Source organism: Pecten maximus, chromosome 7 (genome assembly GCF_902652985.1).
Source record: "Pecten maximus chromosome 7, xPecMax1.1, whole genome shotgun sequence".
Lineage (NCBI taxonomy): Eukaryota > Metazoa > Mollusca > Bivalvia > Pectinida > Pectinidae > Pecten > Pecten maximus.
The window spans coordinates 12,920,475-12,937,312 of NC_047021.1; the positions used below are offsets into that span (position 1 = coordinate 12,920,475).

Sequence of the window (16,838 nt, forward strand, 5' to 3'; positions counted from 1 at the left end):
TCAGTTGCGAGTTCACCAGCTTATGAACTGCCAACTGAAATTTGAATTTGAAAATTTCAAAAAAAAATCGCACGACAAATAAAAAATCGCAGATGGTAAATATAAGCATTGAACGGCTTTCAGTTGGCATTTATAGTCAATATGAATGCCAACTGAAAGCCGTTCAATGCTTAAATATTTACATTTACACTGCAGCCCCACCATATAACTTTACCAAGCTCATTTGAAGGTTACGAGTCCATACATGTAACTTCCAAATCTTTATTATGACGTCATTGTTATAGTGACGTCATAATTGTAACGTCGGCAATAACAATAGATGGCTGTTGAAAAGGCTGTTCCGTCTTTGACGATAATAATTTGTTCAATCATCGTAGAAGCAAAATTCCTTGATAGAGCCTTTAAAAATCGTTTTCAAATGTAAATATAAGCAGTTGGCATTCATCAGCCCATAACTTCCAAATGAAAGCAGTTCAATGCTTAAATATTGACTTGACGATCATAGTTATTGTGACGTCATTGCAAAAGTCCATCGAGTATGAGTTCATCGATATTTCTGAGGAACCAAGGCACTTTACCTCCGAGAAAGTTCTAAGGTGTCGGGTAGATCAAGGCGTCACTTATTTGATGCAAGTGATTACAAGTCTTTGTTTGTGTCGCTAGGATATTTTTAGATTAATTAGGAGGCTGAGTTAAATGAAGAGATTCTGTTGTCCGTAAGAAACTTTCCATGAAAAAGTCGATAACCGGCTTTCCAGAAACGCTTCGTTATATCAGAATATTTTCATTTTGGATGTGCTTTTTAGAGAGAAAAAACGGACAGTTCCAAGGAAAACTTCTTTTGAGCTATTAGTTCTAAAATCTCATTGAAGTCATTTTCTACTCCACGATGGTTGAGTTTCTGAAATACTGTGTAAATGAGTTGGTATGTTTTTGGTTTGTCTTTGGAAATGAACTGTCGAATTTAAAGTTGACGACGTTGTTGAACAATCGATATCAAGAAAAATGGAGTTCCCGACGAGAAAGAGTCTTACAAGCGTTGGTGTTGAATATCTTTACTGGTGTTAGATATCTTTACTGGTGTTAGATATCTTTACTGGTGTTATGTATCTTTACTGGTGTTATGTATCTTTACTGGTGTTATATATCTTTACTGGTGTTAGATATCTTTACTGGTGTTATATATCTTTACTGGTGTTATATATCTTTACTGGTGTTATATATCTTTACTGGTGTTAGATATCTTTACTGGTGTTATATATCTTTACTGGTGTTATATATCTTTACTGGTGTTATATATCTTTACTGGTGTTAGATATCTTTACTGGTGTTAGATATCTTTACTGGTGTTATATATCTTTACTGGTGTTAGATATCTTTACTGGTGTTAGATATCTTTACTGGTGTTATATATCTTTACTGGTGTTATATATCTTTACTGGTGTTAGATATCTTTACTGGTGTTATATATCTTTACTGGTGTTATATATCTTTACTGGTGTTATATATCTTTACTGGTGTTATATATCTTTACTGGTGTTAGATATCTTTACTGGTGTTATATATCTTTACTGGTGTTATATATCTTTACTGGTGTTAGATATCTTTACTGGTGTTAGATATCTTTACTGGTGTTATATATCTTTACTGGTGTTAGATATCTTTACTGGTGTTAGATATCTTTACTGGTGTTAGATATCTTTACTGGTGTTATATATCTTTACTGGTGTTATATATCTTTACTGGTGTTAGATATCTTTACTGGTGTTATATATCTTTACTGGTGTTAATATCTTTACTGGTGTTATATATCTTTACTGGTGTTATATATCTTTACTGGTGTTAGATATCTTTACTGGTGTTATATATCTTACTGGTGTTATGATATCTTTACTGGTGTTATATATCTTTTACTGGTGTTATATATCTTTCTGGTTTTATATATCTTACTGGTGTTATATATCTTTACTGGTGTTATATATCTTTACTGGTGTTGATATCTTTACTGGTGTTATATATCTTTACTGGTGTTATATATCTTTACTGGTGTTATATATCTTTACTGGTGTTATATATCTTTACTGGTGTTATATATCTTTACTGTGTTATATATCTTTACTGGTGTTATATATCTTACTGGTGTTATATATCTTTACTGGTGTATATATCTTACTGGTGTTATATATCTTTACTGGTGTTATATATCTTTACTGGTGTTATATATCTTTACTGGTGTTATATATCTTTACTGGTGTTATATATCTTTACTGGTGTTAGATATCTTTACTGGTGTTAGATATCTTTACTGGTGTATATATCTTTACTGGTGTTATATATCTTTACTGGTGTTATATATCTTTACTGGTGTTATATATCTTTACTGGTGTTATATATCTTTACTGGTGTTATATATCTTTACTGGTGTTATATATCTTTACTGGTGTTATATATCTTTACTGGTGTTATATATCTTTACTGGTGTTATATATCTTTACTGGTGTTAGATATCTTTACTGGTGTTATATATCTTTACTGGTGCTATATATCTTTACTGGTGTTAGATATCTTTACTGGTGTTATATATCTTTACTGGTGTTATATATCTTTACTGGTGTTATATATCTTTACTGGTGTAAGATAACTTTACTGGTGTTAGATATCTTTACTGGTGTTATATATCTTTACTGGTGTTAGATATCTTTACTGGTGTTATATATCTTTACTGGTGTTATATATCTTTACTGGTGTTATATATCTTTACTGGTGTTAGATATCTTTACTGGTGTTATATATCTTTACTGGTGTTATATATCTTTACTGGTGTTATATATCTTTACTGGTGTTAGATATCTTTACTGGTGTTATATATCTTTACTGGTGTTATATATCTTTACTGGTGTTATATATCTTTACTGGTGTTAGATATCTTTACTGGTGTTATATATCTTTACTGGTGTTATATATCTTTACTGGTGTTATAGATCTTTACTGGTGTTATATATCTTTACTGGTGTTATATATCTTTACTGGTGTTATATATCTTTACTGGTGTTATGTATCTTTACTGGTGTAGATATCTTTACTGGTGTTATATATCTTTACTGGTGTTATATCTTTACTGGTGTTATATATCTTTACTGGTGTTATATATCTTTACTGGTGTTATATATCTTTACTGGTGTTATATATCTTTACTGGTGTTATATATCTTTACTGGTGTTAATATCTTTACTGGTGTTATATATCTTTACTGGTGTTATATATCTTTACTGGTGTTATATATCTTTACTGGTGTTATATATCTTTACTGGTGTTATATATCTTTACTGGTGTTATATATCTTTACTGGTGTTAGATATCTTTACTGGTGTTATATATCTTTACTGGTGTTATATATCTTTACTGGTGTTATATATCTTTACTGGTGTTATATATCTTTACTGGTGTTATATATCTTTACTGGTGTTGATATCTTTACTGGTGTTAGATATCTTTACTGGTGTTATATATCTTTACTGGTGTTAGATATCTTTACTGGTGTTATATATCTTTACTGGTGTTAGATATCTTTACTGGTGTTATATATCTTTACTGGTGTTATATATCTTTACTGGTGTTATATATCTTTACTGGTGTTATATATCTTTACTGGTGTTAGATATCTTTACTGGTGTTATATATCTTTACTGGTGTTATATATCTTTACTGGTGTTATATATCTTTACTGGTGTTATATATCTTTACTGGTGTTAGATATCTTTACTGGTGTTATATATCTTTACTGGTGTTATATATCTTTACTGGTGTTATATATCTTTACTGGTGTTATATATCTTTACTGGTGTTATATATCTTTACTGGTGTTAGATATCTTTACTGGTGTTAGATATCTTTACTGGTGTTATATATCTTTACTGGTGTTAGATATCTTTACTGGTGTTATATATCTTTACTGGTGTTATATATCTTTACTGGTGTTATATATCTTTACTGGTGTTAGATATCTTTACTGGTGTTATATATCTTTACTGGTGTTAGATATCTTTACTGGTGTTATATATCTTTACTGGTGGTTATATATCTTTACTGGTGTTATATATCTTTACTGGTGTTAGATATCTTTACTGGTGTAAGATAACTTTACTGGTGTTATATATCTTTACTGGTGTTAGATATCTTTACTGGTGTTAGATATCTTTACTGGTGTTATATATCTTTACTGGTGTTATATATCTTTACTGGTGTTATATATCTTTACTGGTGTAAGATAACTTTACTGGTGTTATATATCTTTACTGGTGTTATATATCTTTACTGGTGTTATATATCTTACTGGTGTTGATATCTTTACTGGTGTTATATATCTTTACTGGTGTTATATATCTTTACTGGTGTTAGATATCTTTACTGGTGTTATATATCTTTACTGGTGTTAGATATCTTTACTGGTGTTATATATCTTTACTGGTGTTATATATCTTTACTGGTGTTATATATCTTTACTGGTGTTATATATCTTTACTGGTGTTAGATATCTTTACTGGTGTTATATATCTTTACTGGTGTTAGATATCTTTACTGGTGTTATATATCTTTACTGGTGTTATATATCTTTACTGGTGTTATATATCTTTACTGGTGTTAGATATCTTTACTGGTGTTATATATCTTTACTGGTGTTATATATCTTTACTGGTGTTATATATCTTTACTGGTGTTATATATCTTTACTGGTGTTATATATCTTTACTGGTGTTATATATCTTTACTGGTGTTAGATATCTTTACTGGTGTTATATATCTTTACTGGTGTTAGATATCTTTACTGGTGTTATATATCTTTACTGGTGTTAGATATCTTTACTGGTGTTATATATCTTTACTGGTGTTATATATCTTTACTGGTGTTATATATCTTTACTGGTGTTAGATATCTTTACTGGTGTTAGATATCTTTACTGGTGTTATATATCTTTACTGGTGTTATATATCTTTACTGGTGTTATATATCTTTACTGGTGTTATATATCTTTACTGGTGTTATATATCTTTACTGGTGTTAGATATCTTTACTGGTGTTATATATCTTTACTGGTGTTATATATCTTTACTGGTGTTATATATCTTTACTGGTGTTATATATCTTTACTGGTGTTATATATCTTTACTGGTGTTATATATCTTTACTGGTGTTATATATCTTTACTGGTGTTATATATCTTTACTGGTGTTATATATCTTTACTGGTGTTAGATATCTTTACTGGTGTTATATATCTTTACTGGTGTTAGATATCTTTACTGGTGTTATATATCTTTACTGGTGTTATATATCTTTACTGGTGTTAGATATCTTTACTGGTGTTAGATAACTTTACTGGTGTTATATATCTTTACTGGTGTTATATATCTTTACTGGTGTTATATATCTTTACTGGTGTTATATATCTTTACTGGTGTTATATATCTTTACTGGTGTTATATATCTTTACTGGTGTTATATATCTTTACTGGTGTTGATATCTTTACTGGTGTTATATATCTTTACTGGTGTTAGATATCTTTACTGGTGTTAGATATCTTTACTGGTGTTATATATCTTTACTGGTGTTAGATATCTTTACTGGTGTTAGATATCTTTTACTGGTGTTATATATCTTTACGGTGTTATGATATCTTTACTGGTGTTATATATCTTTACTGGTGTTAGATATCTTTAACTGGTGTTATATATCTTTACTGGTGTTATATATACTTTACTGGTGTTCTATATCTTTACTGTGTTAGATATCTTTACTGGTGTTGATATATCTTTACTGGTGTTATATGGTGTTAATATATCTTACTGGTGTTATATATCTTTACTGGTGTTATATATCTTTACTGGTGTTATATATCTTACTGGTGTTATATATCTTTACTGGTGTTATATATCTTTACTGGTGTTATATATCTTTACTGGTGTTATATATCTTTACTGGTGTTAGATATCTTTACTGGTGTTAGATATCTTTACTGGTGTTATATATCTTTACTGGTGTTAGATATCTTTACTGGTGTTATATATCTTTACTGGTGTTAGATATCTTTACTGGTGTTAGATATCTTTACTGGTGTTATATCTTTACTGGTGTTATATATCTTTACTGGTGTTAGATATCTTTACTGGTGTTATATATCTTTACTGGTGTTATATATCTTTACTGGTGTTAGATATCTTTACTGGTGTTAGATATCTTTACTGGTGTTATATATCTTTACTGGTGGTGATATCTTCACTGGTGGTGATATCTTCACTGGTGGTGATATCTTTACTGGTGTTAGATATCTTTACTGGTGTAAGATATCTTTACTGGTGTTAGATATCTTTACTGGTGTTATATATCTTTACTGGTGTTAGATATCTTTACTGGTGTTAGATATCTTTACTGGTGTAAGATATCTTTACTGGTGTTAGATATCTTTACTGGTGTTAGATATCTTTACTGGTGTTTTATATCTTTATTGGTGTTAGATATCTTTACTGATGTTAGATATCTTTACTGATGTTAGATATCTTTACTGGTGTTATATATCTTTACTGGTGTTAGATATCTTTACTGGTGTTTTATATCTTTACTGGTGTTATATATCTTTACTGGTGTTAGAAGTCGTTTTTTGGAGTTACTGGAAGCCAAGGAAGTAACTATGAAGCTCGTTCTTTATTTTCTTGTCCGTTTCGGCCTGGAAAAGCCACAACCCCATTTTTTTCTTCGCCAGTTCAATATAGACATCTGGAATCATACATGAAAGAACGATTTAACCGAAACCCTAGTAATGACATCGATTTTTCACATTTTAATACTTAAAAGCGACATTAACATAAAACAGTCACTTAATTATATCGTGCAATTGATAATTTCTTCCCGAGATGCGGAAATCCTTTTACACAAGCAAGTAATACAGATATTTTCAAGGAAAAGATCGCATACATAGCGAATTTAGCATAGGTATTGAACACTGTCCATAAGTGTTTGCACATTTTCTGGACTTTCATATTGGGGTTCGTCAAATCAGACGTAATTACCAGTAAGTGCAGTATCTGACCCTGGTACATGTAGTTGGGCGATTTCTCCATTCGAATCAACTCATAAAGAGGAAAACCACCTCTCGATATGCAAAACCTTGAAATTACATAAGCAGTTAACATATTATTTGATATCGGCTATAAATTACATAAGCAGTTAACATATTATTTGATATCGGCTATAAATTACATAAGAGTGATTGTTCTTAAGGAGACAAATTGAATAAGGTAATATTCTCAAACCACCGTCTACGCTGATAAGTTGATTGACACTATTGTTTTTTTTTTAATAGGAAATCATTGACGGACATGCTCTCATATGTTACTCGTTTTTGTTCTGTGTAATTGGGGTTTGAATGTTAAATGCTATTTATTTGATACCATATATCTTATTGCACCGAAATTCCGGAAGTCAGTCATGTATAATGAGACAAGGGGCACAGTGGGTCTGTATCGTTCACTTGGATATTTCACTATAGCGAATTACTCAGACGTTTAAATTATATTACAATTGCTTTTCCCAGTTTGGGATCTGCCATTCAGCATCACGTATTACAGTTAACACTTTTCTTTTAGTAACATTTATATAACTTTCTGATTCCAAAGAAGATCCAAGGCAAATGAAGTTGAAGAGCACTCAATATTAATTTCCAATTGGCTTCCTTCATTGAACGCCATCCTCTGCCTCTTTTAGGAAGTATCCTTCTAAGTGAAACCATAATCAGTTCACATGGCCAAAATATTCAGCAAACCATATTTGATAAAAATACGTGAATCCATACACACCGTTTACCGACGGGCACTCCAGTTAAGGGTTGCTAGAAAGTAACACTAAGCATCAACGACTGCAAGTTGAAGCGCTTGAAATATTGTTTATTTAGAGGGTTTCCATGTGAATTTTCAAATTCAGATCTATGCATATTTGAATGTAAATATACATTATAATATATTTCAATGTAAATAAACATGCAGCTTGCCACAGAATCCTACCTAGTAAAAGTATTAACTTGCATCTTTCCTAGAAGTACAGGAGCAATAGTTTTTTCACACGTAGGAAGTGGATCCGATCGACATACCTACTCGGTACTGAAGTACCTTTATCAGCTTCTCATATCTCATACACGCTGTTTGTCCAGATATTATTTGGAAAAACCAATGATAGAATTGAAGATATCAGAACTCTACAGATGATGGCCACTGGATTCCTGAGAGCTGCATCACATGCATATCTTGCAGCTGAGGACAGATTTTAAAACACAGGAAAAGCGCGTCGCGACGCGAACGCGATGACCCATTTTTTCATTTCCTTCCCTTTTGAAAATCATTGATTGTTATACCAAAAAATAATTGCTTTGTATTTATCTGTATTTTTCTGTATCTCTTTAAGAGGAATTAAAGAATGAATGAATGAAAAGGACGTTGGCTTGGTGCGTCAAGCTTTCGTTAGTGAAGCACAAAGCTGTAACCTCGGCTTCTGTATCGTCTATCGCCATGCCTCGCACAAACAAATGTTTTCTACATGTCTGTCGAGAGACGGCCTATTTTTTGTGCTGGTTACAACTGACAACTCCGTTTATTTCACTTGACCTCTGTCTTAAGATGGCGACAGTATTCGCAATTCGTCTATAAATAATCAGGTAAGCGAAACAGGCCCTATGGGTCTCTTGACTTGTATACGTTTCACATCTGAACGTCAACCACAGGGACACGTTACAATAGTAATGTATGTATAAAATATATGGGGGTCGATGTTTATATCGACCCCCCATATATTTGTGTGTCCTAACCAAGCATTGCTATTTAGCTGACATGTCCATCACCTAAAATAGCGGTGATATTTTGCGGCCTTCTCCAATTTTCAACGTTGCAACCACGGCAGTTGTTTTTTTTTTTTTTTTGTAGCATGATTGTGTAATTATTGTTTTCATAACAACAGCTTTTGAAAACTTCATCTTACTAACGACAGTCGGGTGACCGTTATAACCCATTTGGTATACCAAAGTTCTGAGAACTGCCTTCATTAAAGGGAGACCCGAATGCTAGAAGTGAGGTTGTGTCGAGGTAGGTATTAGGAAGAATGAAGGGAGGAAAACTATTCCGAATTTAGTAGACCGTCTTTTTCACAAATCTGTCAGTAGGTAAACTTCCTACATATGTCCTACCTACAGTGGCTGGTATCATCAAACAGACATAGCTATAGCTGTATAGGGAAATAGTCATCAGGCTTTTTTTGTATATGTGCACGGATTTTATCAAACCTATTCAGGAAATAACACTAACAAAATTACCTGTCAAATAAAAAATATATATTATTTGTGGTATAAACAACTACATTTTACGAAACAGTAAAACAAAAGCGTATCAATTTTAAACACAAACAATTAGCGATGTCTTCACTCATATTCAAAGTGTCACGTTTCAAACTTATACATACATATCCATGTAAATCGGTTATTTGTCATTCAAGCATATATTCTCCAACTGTTCGGCATTCCGTATTTTATATGCATATAACGTAAACACATGTGCCTTTAGCAGAAAAACGTTAACGTAAGTGTGCAATGTACTTTTGTTTTATCTATAAGCCGGGATATAAGTGCTTTGTAACATATACATACTTTGTTTAATTAAAAAATGCTAAGGTATAATTGATGAAAAGTGTTTTTATTTTGTTGTATTTGGGGTAAATTAACTAAACATTTCGATGTGAGCCTGACAGGCGACGATCAAGACGAGGACACCGAGGACATATAACGTTAACAGATATGGTCATTATCAAGAAAACATTCGAAGTCCCGCTGTTTCGAAGTTTTTCTGTTAGTCCCTTGAACTTCGAAACATCGAAGTTTGACTGTACATGGCAAGTCATTATATAATACCCGTGTGTACAGATCATCATTTATAAAAAGAACATGGTAAGGTATGGGAATAACTACCTGCTGGATCGTTACATGTACATACAGATTTAATACAGGTAAACTCGAGGAAACAGCACCTGTTAGATCGTTACCAGTACATATTTAATACAGGTAAACTCCAGCTAAATCTGGATTATTATATCGGTGTTCAATATGCTGTCGGAAGTGGTGTAAAAACTGTTTTATATGGTTCACCTGGTAATGTGTACATTGCTTTGTGTAGATCGTATATAAGAGGTGAACCATGGTGTGGGCTAGAGTCCGCCCCATCAATCAGACAACTTGTTCGTTACGTTGGATGAACCCTTACCGCCGATTATGAGTCTCTGTTAGGCAATAGTTTTTTTTCTATCAAACTTTAGACAATACATGTAGTACATCACTAAAATAACAAAAGGGACACGTTAGTAATTTGTATTTATGCCATTACTATTAAACGTGTTGGAGTATTAGAGAAGTTTTTTGTAATAATTTATATATAACCCCCCTTTCCTGCCCCTTTATCAAAGGTTGTTTTGAAACGAACAGATGAGACAAAAATCAACAATGCGTTGTGCGTATGTATCTGTGCTGGTCCGTAGTCACCTGTCCGCCTCCCCACTGTTATAGACTACACCGATCGACATACTGCACGTAAGTTAGTTTTTCCTTGATTATCATGTTTCTCATTTAAAAGATAAGCCCTATGGCGAGTAAAAATGCAATTCTGACATATCAACATGGAAGTACATTTGGTGATTAACTGGAACGTCTGTTATTTATCTTTCGATCACTGTTTAGTACCATATGTTGTACAAAATAGACGAATCACTGACCAAGCAATGCTGTGGTGGTTATTTTATGTACGAACCACTGAAGGGGAACCAATAATCACTTTCTCTCTAGTTTCCCTATATAACACCTCGCCGAACAGGACAGAAATAGCATGACGATAGATATACAATATATTTATTATATGCGTGTATTAAATGCCAAATTATAGTTTTAACCCGAAAAAAATGAACACCTCACTATTATGTTACCGATCAAATTGCTTATAACCTAAAGTATCCTTCTGTATGTAATGTTAGAATGTTACCTTTTATCTACACACAAGCTAGGAGTAAATGATAAATATAATGAATGCTCGCACATGGTGACTGTACGTGATCAATTAATATTAGCTGGAATTAGCTCGAATGTTTGTCGCATCGCTGATTATATGATAACCTCTAGTTATATAGAATACAGACGAACAGAGATGAGTTAAACACTACTATTTCATATTTTATCTCATTACTAGGTAATAAATTGTACACTTCAATTAATTGTTAGATATCATTACTTATATACACCACAAGGTAACCACATAATATTTTATATCTTTATTTTATGTCACCAGAGTAATCATTTATAAATTGTGAAATATTATATTATATCCGATTAGCGTAAGGTCACGTGTTCATGGCGTTTGACCACTAATCACATCATAAATGCTTTAACCTCATTGATAATGTCCAGCCACAGAACAATAATATTGAAACGTATACATATTCGTATTGATAATTCTATCTGGTCACGTGTTAAACTGATCAGCTTGTATATGCATCATTGCTATATCTACAAACCACCATGAAGTATTAACTGTCATTTTGATTCACTGTCGGTCCTCTTTTTTCCCTTTAGAACTCTGGCGCCAACGAAATAGCGGAGATGATTGTGGTGGTTTACCTTCTGTGTGTTATCGGGTCGACCTGGGCTCAGAATGGATTGAACAATCTACAATTCCGTACGTTTGAAACTCCAGCGTCCGCGACACAACTGCAAAGATCTGCCCAACAGTTTCGAATTCCTACTTCATTTCCGACTGGCTTCCGTTCATCTAGAATGCCTTCAACTCAAAATAGCCCATTTGTACGTCGTGTAATGGGATCAAATCCGTCCGGAATAGACAGGAGCAGTTTGCTGAACTCGAATGGTCTGTTGATGATGTTTCCGTCCCAGTCAGGTCAGCTGACCCCAGGATTGACCTTTAATCGTCCAGCCCCGCTGTCCTCTGTACTTAACGGACCAACTCTTCCAATTATTCCACCTAACCTACGTCAGTTCAGCAGGGGACGTGGTAATGTTGGTTTCAACTTTGGACAACATTTTGCGAGATCTAACCAAAACCACCCAACCATGTTAGGAAGTCATCTCACCAATCGTGTAATACCAAGAAGGGGAAATGTACCCCAAACTGGTACTTCGTCATCACAATCAAGTAGACCTCCTGCATCATCGGATCAAACAACCCAAAGAATCATCGACTTTATTTTGAGGGGAAGGAGCCAGAACACTAACCAGCAGCCTATCCAACAAGCTTCACAAGCGAACAGCATTGCTGGGAGAGCACAGCAATCCCAAAGTCAACCGAAAGTTCCACAGCAGACAGGGCTCACTGGAAATGCTGCTAACACTGACGTGAGTCAAGCATCATCTAATTTTCGATTTAGGACAAAAACTGACGAGGAAATACGACAGGAAGTACAGGAAAGAATGAGACAGCTTAATCAATTTCTCGCCAAGAATCCTACAACCAGAAGTCATCGATTGCAAAATACGATTATCAATCAGAATTTGCCATCTGGCGCCAGACAACATTTTAATAATGTAAATCGCCGTCTGCAGCGTCTCGATAGCAATACATTGAATAACAGAGTCGAAGAGGCATTCAAAAATCGCGACAAAAGTGGCAAAACTCCATTAGTTGTTGATGGGGGTTTTACACAGGAGGTAATGCCTACTATTGTTATTGACGGAGGTGTTTCGTGGAGAAACCAAGGCGTTCTGTTTGACCAACATCAACGACCGACCCCCGTCAATCTGGAAACGAATAAAGAGCTCGCTCAGCTTTTCCCAGTTCCTCCGTAAAACACGAGACTTGTGATGGGGCATGATAAACTTCCGGTTGGTCTTGCTCATTTTCTTGTCATTAGAATGGAATTTGATATAATTCTTTAACAAGCCTCTTTAGGGAGGCAACACGGTGTTCTTACAGCGTTCCTCTTGTGTTTACTGTATGATATAACAATGTGTCTAGCGATTAGTAAAATTAATAAATTCAGAATAAATCAATTGCATTTTCATTTTGAACATATTTGTTTTCATAGAAATGATCGACGGCATATAATGAATTTTAAGCTGTTCATGCTTTTCTTTCAGGAAACTCAAATCATTGTCATTGTGGCGTTTGAGAAAAAAATATGTATGACCAATGGATAACGAAATCGGTTTTTTATTGAAAACAAATACGGAAACGTATTGAATTTAGACCATCTTTATCAGACTACACTGTAAACGTACGTATTTCAGCGGAAAACCTGTTTTTGTTGTGGAAATATACAGTACCTGGGTAGATTTTGTCAATATTGTTAAGAAGTTAGTTTAATATATACACAAGGCCGTTTTAACACGAAACCTTTGGTGCATAATTAACGTCAACGTTTAAACCAGCAAATGTCCCCAAACCACATCCGCAGTAGCAAGTCAATAGCTCTGAGAGTAGGCTAGCAAACTAGGGAAAAGTGACCGCGGAAGGTAGGGTTTATAATCAAAATCAATCGAGTTTTTTTGTTTTTTTTTCAGGGGGGGGGGGGGGGGGGGGGGCTTTAACCACCCAGAAAGTGACATTCGTGCATATTCAATTTTCAAACACCCCATTCCTGTCCGCATAATTTCTATGGCCTTGGGATTGCCAAGTGTTGGTGATAACTCTTAAACTAATATTATCCCTTGTGTATCAGGATAAGCCTAAACCCATCCTTTACATTGTGACCATTGTGACTTGGGATTGCCAAGTGTTGGTGATAACTCTTAAACTAATATTATCCCTTGTGTATCAGGATAAGCCTAAACCCATCCTTTACATTGTGACCATCTCATGTATGATAACAATAGCGAGCAGTCAGATCTTGTAGAAGATCAAGCAAGCTTATGGCATATCGCCCGTCGTCTATTAGTCGACTTCGTAAACACTACTTGTCTAGAACGGCTGGGGCGATTTCAACAAGTCGGTATGAAGTATATGTGGAGTAATACAGGATGTTGGTATATACAATTCATGCACACAATGAAGTAAGACTTTTGTCGTCATTCATTTCTAAGCGTCTTTCAAGTAATACATTTTTATTTAACAGGAGGCCACATACGAGTTTTATAATATCTACCAAATACATTTATCGTGACATTACTGGATCAAAGGATATTGAATTTTATAAACGACATACCGCAGAAATATATTTGTAAGCCGTTATAAAACAGGGGCTCATATACATGTATATTGTATATGCTAAATATCAGCCATGAACGTATGTTTTGCCCAAATAAGGAAAATGGTTCCTTGATTATGTTTTACACAACAAACCGAATATGTTGGTGAATATGTGAATCAAAAGAGAATATCGAAATTAAATATTTTAAAACAATGCGGACCCTTGAAACAGTACAAGGAGACTAAGACCAGGTGTTCCGTAAGAGTAAGCGTGTTTTATCGATGACACCTGTCATGCAGACAGAATATAAAAATAATGATAGATTTTGTAAGATCTGTATAAAAGCAAAAGCACGACATCTAGTTTAACGATGGGTTGCTATCATTTCAATCAACAACATTAACAGTTTACGATTAAGAATTTCATACCCGTCGGGTTCACTTTCAGGTTTTGTAGGTTTTCTTTAAATGATTGTGTTGCTGTCTCGATGAATATCATGGTGTCGTTTTATTTATTTCACCCTGGGTAAAAGACATGATTTATTTTCACATCTCCATACTCTTTTTGGAAACGTGGGTATTCGACTGGCTCACGTAATGCTTATGGGAGCATAAAGTATTGCACGAGGGATCTCCTTGACCATACGTCTGTGACGGCTGATTGGTGGGCACACATAATAGATATCAGTCGTCATCTCTCGATCGACTTGTCGTGCTTTATCTTAACCTGTTGGTCCGGGGAGACAGCCACAGTCCTTACCCTGAATACTGCGATACATATTATCCTGTGTGTATAACCAAACCGATACATATTATCCTGTGTGTATAACCAAACCGATACGTATTATCCTGTGTGTATAACCAAACCGATACATATTATCCTGTGTGTATAACCAAACCGATACATATTATCCTGTGTGTATAACCAAACCGATACATATTATCCTGTGTGTATAACCAAACCGATACGTATTATCCTGTGTGTATAACCAAACCGATACATATTATCCTGTGTGTATAACCAAATCGATGCACGTGACGTACTGCTGTATGCTTTGTAAATTAAAAACTATTTCTCGTTTTGGTTCAAAGTAATCATCATGCATCATTATCACCTGCACATTGTGACTTATTGCCCTTTTTAGTTCAATTTCTTAGGTGTAAACAGTATACACACGGCGCAGGTAAGTCGATATCATTAAGTCTGAACCAAGGTTAGGCTTCGATAATTTGTGTATAGTATATTATAAGTACTCAATCTCTTCATATCGTCACGCCCTGTACGTGGCTATTGCAATGATATATCACTTGTATCGTTAGTAATGAGTATTACAGGAACATGTAACATATATAGATGAGCTTTGCAGGTAGCATATATTTAGGAAATTTTACAGGTAACATTCATAATTGACAGGTCAATTAAAATAAATGAGTTTTTACAGGTAACATTAATAAATGAGTTTTATAGGTAACATAAATAAATGAGTTTCTATAGGTAACATTGATAAATGAGTTTCTATAGGTAACATTGATAAATGAGTTTCTATAGGTAACATTGATAAATGAGTTTCTATAGGTTACATCAATAAATGAGTTTCTATAAGTAACATTGATAAATGAATTTCTATAGGTAATATTGATAAATGAGTTTCTATAAGTAACATTTATAAATGAGTTTCTATAAGTAACATTGATAAATGAGTTTCTATAGGTTACATTGATAAATGAGTTTCTATAGGTTACATAAATAAATGAGTTTCTATAGGTAACATTGATAAATGAGTTTCTATAGGTAACATTGATAAATGGGTTTTTATAGGTTACATAAATAAATGAGTTTTTACAGGTAACATTAATAAATGAGTTTCTTTAGGTAACATTGATAAATGAGTTTCTATAGGTAACATTGATAAATGAGTTTCTATAGGTATATAGGTAACATTGATAAATGAGTTTCTATAGGTAACATTGATAAATGAGTTTCTATAGGTAACATTGATAAATGAGTTTCTATAGGTAGCATTGATAAATGAGTTTCTATAGGTAACATTGATAAATGAGTTTCTATAGGTAACATTGATAAGTGAGTTTTTATAGGTTACATAGATAAATGAGTTTTTACAGGTAACATAAATAAATGAGTTTTTACAGGTAACATTAATAAATGAGTTTCTTTAGGTAACATTGATAAATGAGTTTCTATAGGTAACATTGATAAATGAGTTTCTATAGGTAACATTGATAAATGAGTTTCTATAGGTTACATAAATAAATGAGTTTCTATAGGTAACATTGATAAATGAGTTTCTATAGGTAACATTGATAAATGAGTTTCTATAGGTAACATTGATAAATGAGTTCCTATAGGTAACATTGATAAATGAGTTTCTATAGGTAACATTGATAAATGAGTTTTTATAGGTTACATAAATAAATGAGTTTTTACAGGTAACATTAATAAATGAGTTTCTTTAGGTAACATTGATAAATGAGTTTCTATAGGTAACATTGATAAATGAGTTTCTATAGGTTACATTGATAAATAAGTTTCTATAGGTAACATTGATAAATGAGTTTTTATAGGTAACATAAATAAATGAGTGTTTACAGGTAACATTGATAAA

General features: G+C 33.3%; 1 protein-coding gene across 1 annotated transcript; it reads left to right on the forward strand.

The window, feature by feature from the left end:
* The first annotated feature begins 10,504 nt into the window (after positions 1 to 10,504).
* On the forward strand, positions 10,505 to 13,090 carry LOC117331827. Its single transcript, XM_033890747.1, has 2 exons — positions 10,505 to 10,616; positions 11,649 to 13,090. Exon 2 carries the CDS (start codon positions 11,676 to 11,678, stop codon positions 12,873 to 12,875), a length of 1,200 nt encoding a protein of 399 aa, XP_033746638.1. The 5' UTR covers positions 10,505 to 10,616; positions 11,649 to 11,675; the 3' UTR covers positions 12,876 to 13,090.
* Positions 13,091 to 16,838: the final 3,748 nt, after the last annotated feature.

What these genes read in the sequence shown, in the direction of transcription:
- LOC117331827 (XM_033890747.1), top strand. Translation starts at nt 11,676, where the DNA reads ATGATTGTGGTGGTTTACCTTCTGTGTGTTATCGGGTCGACCTGGGCT.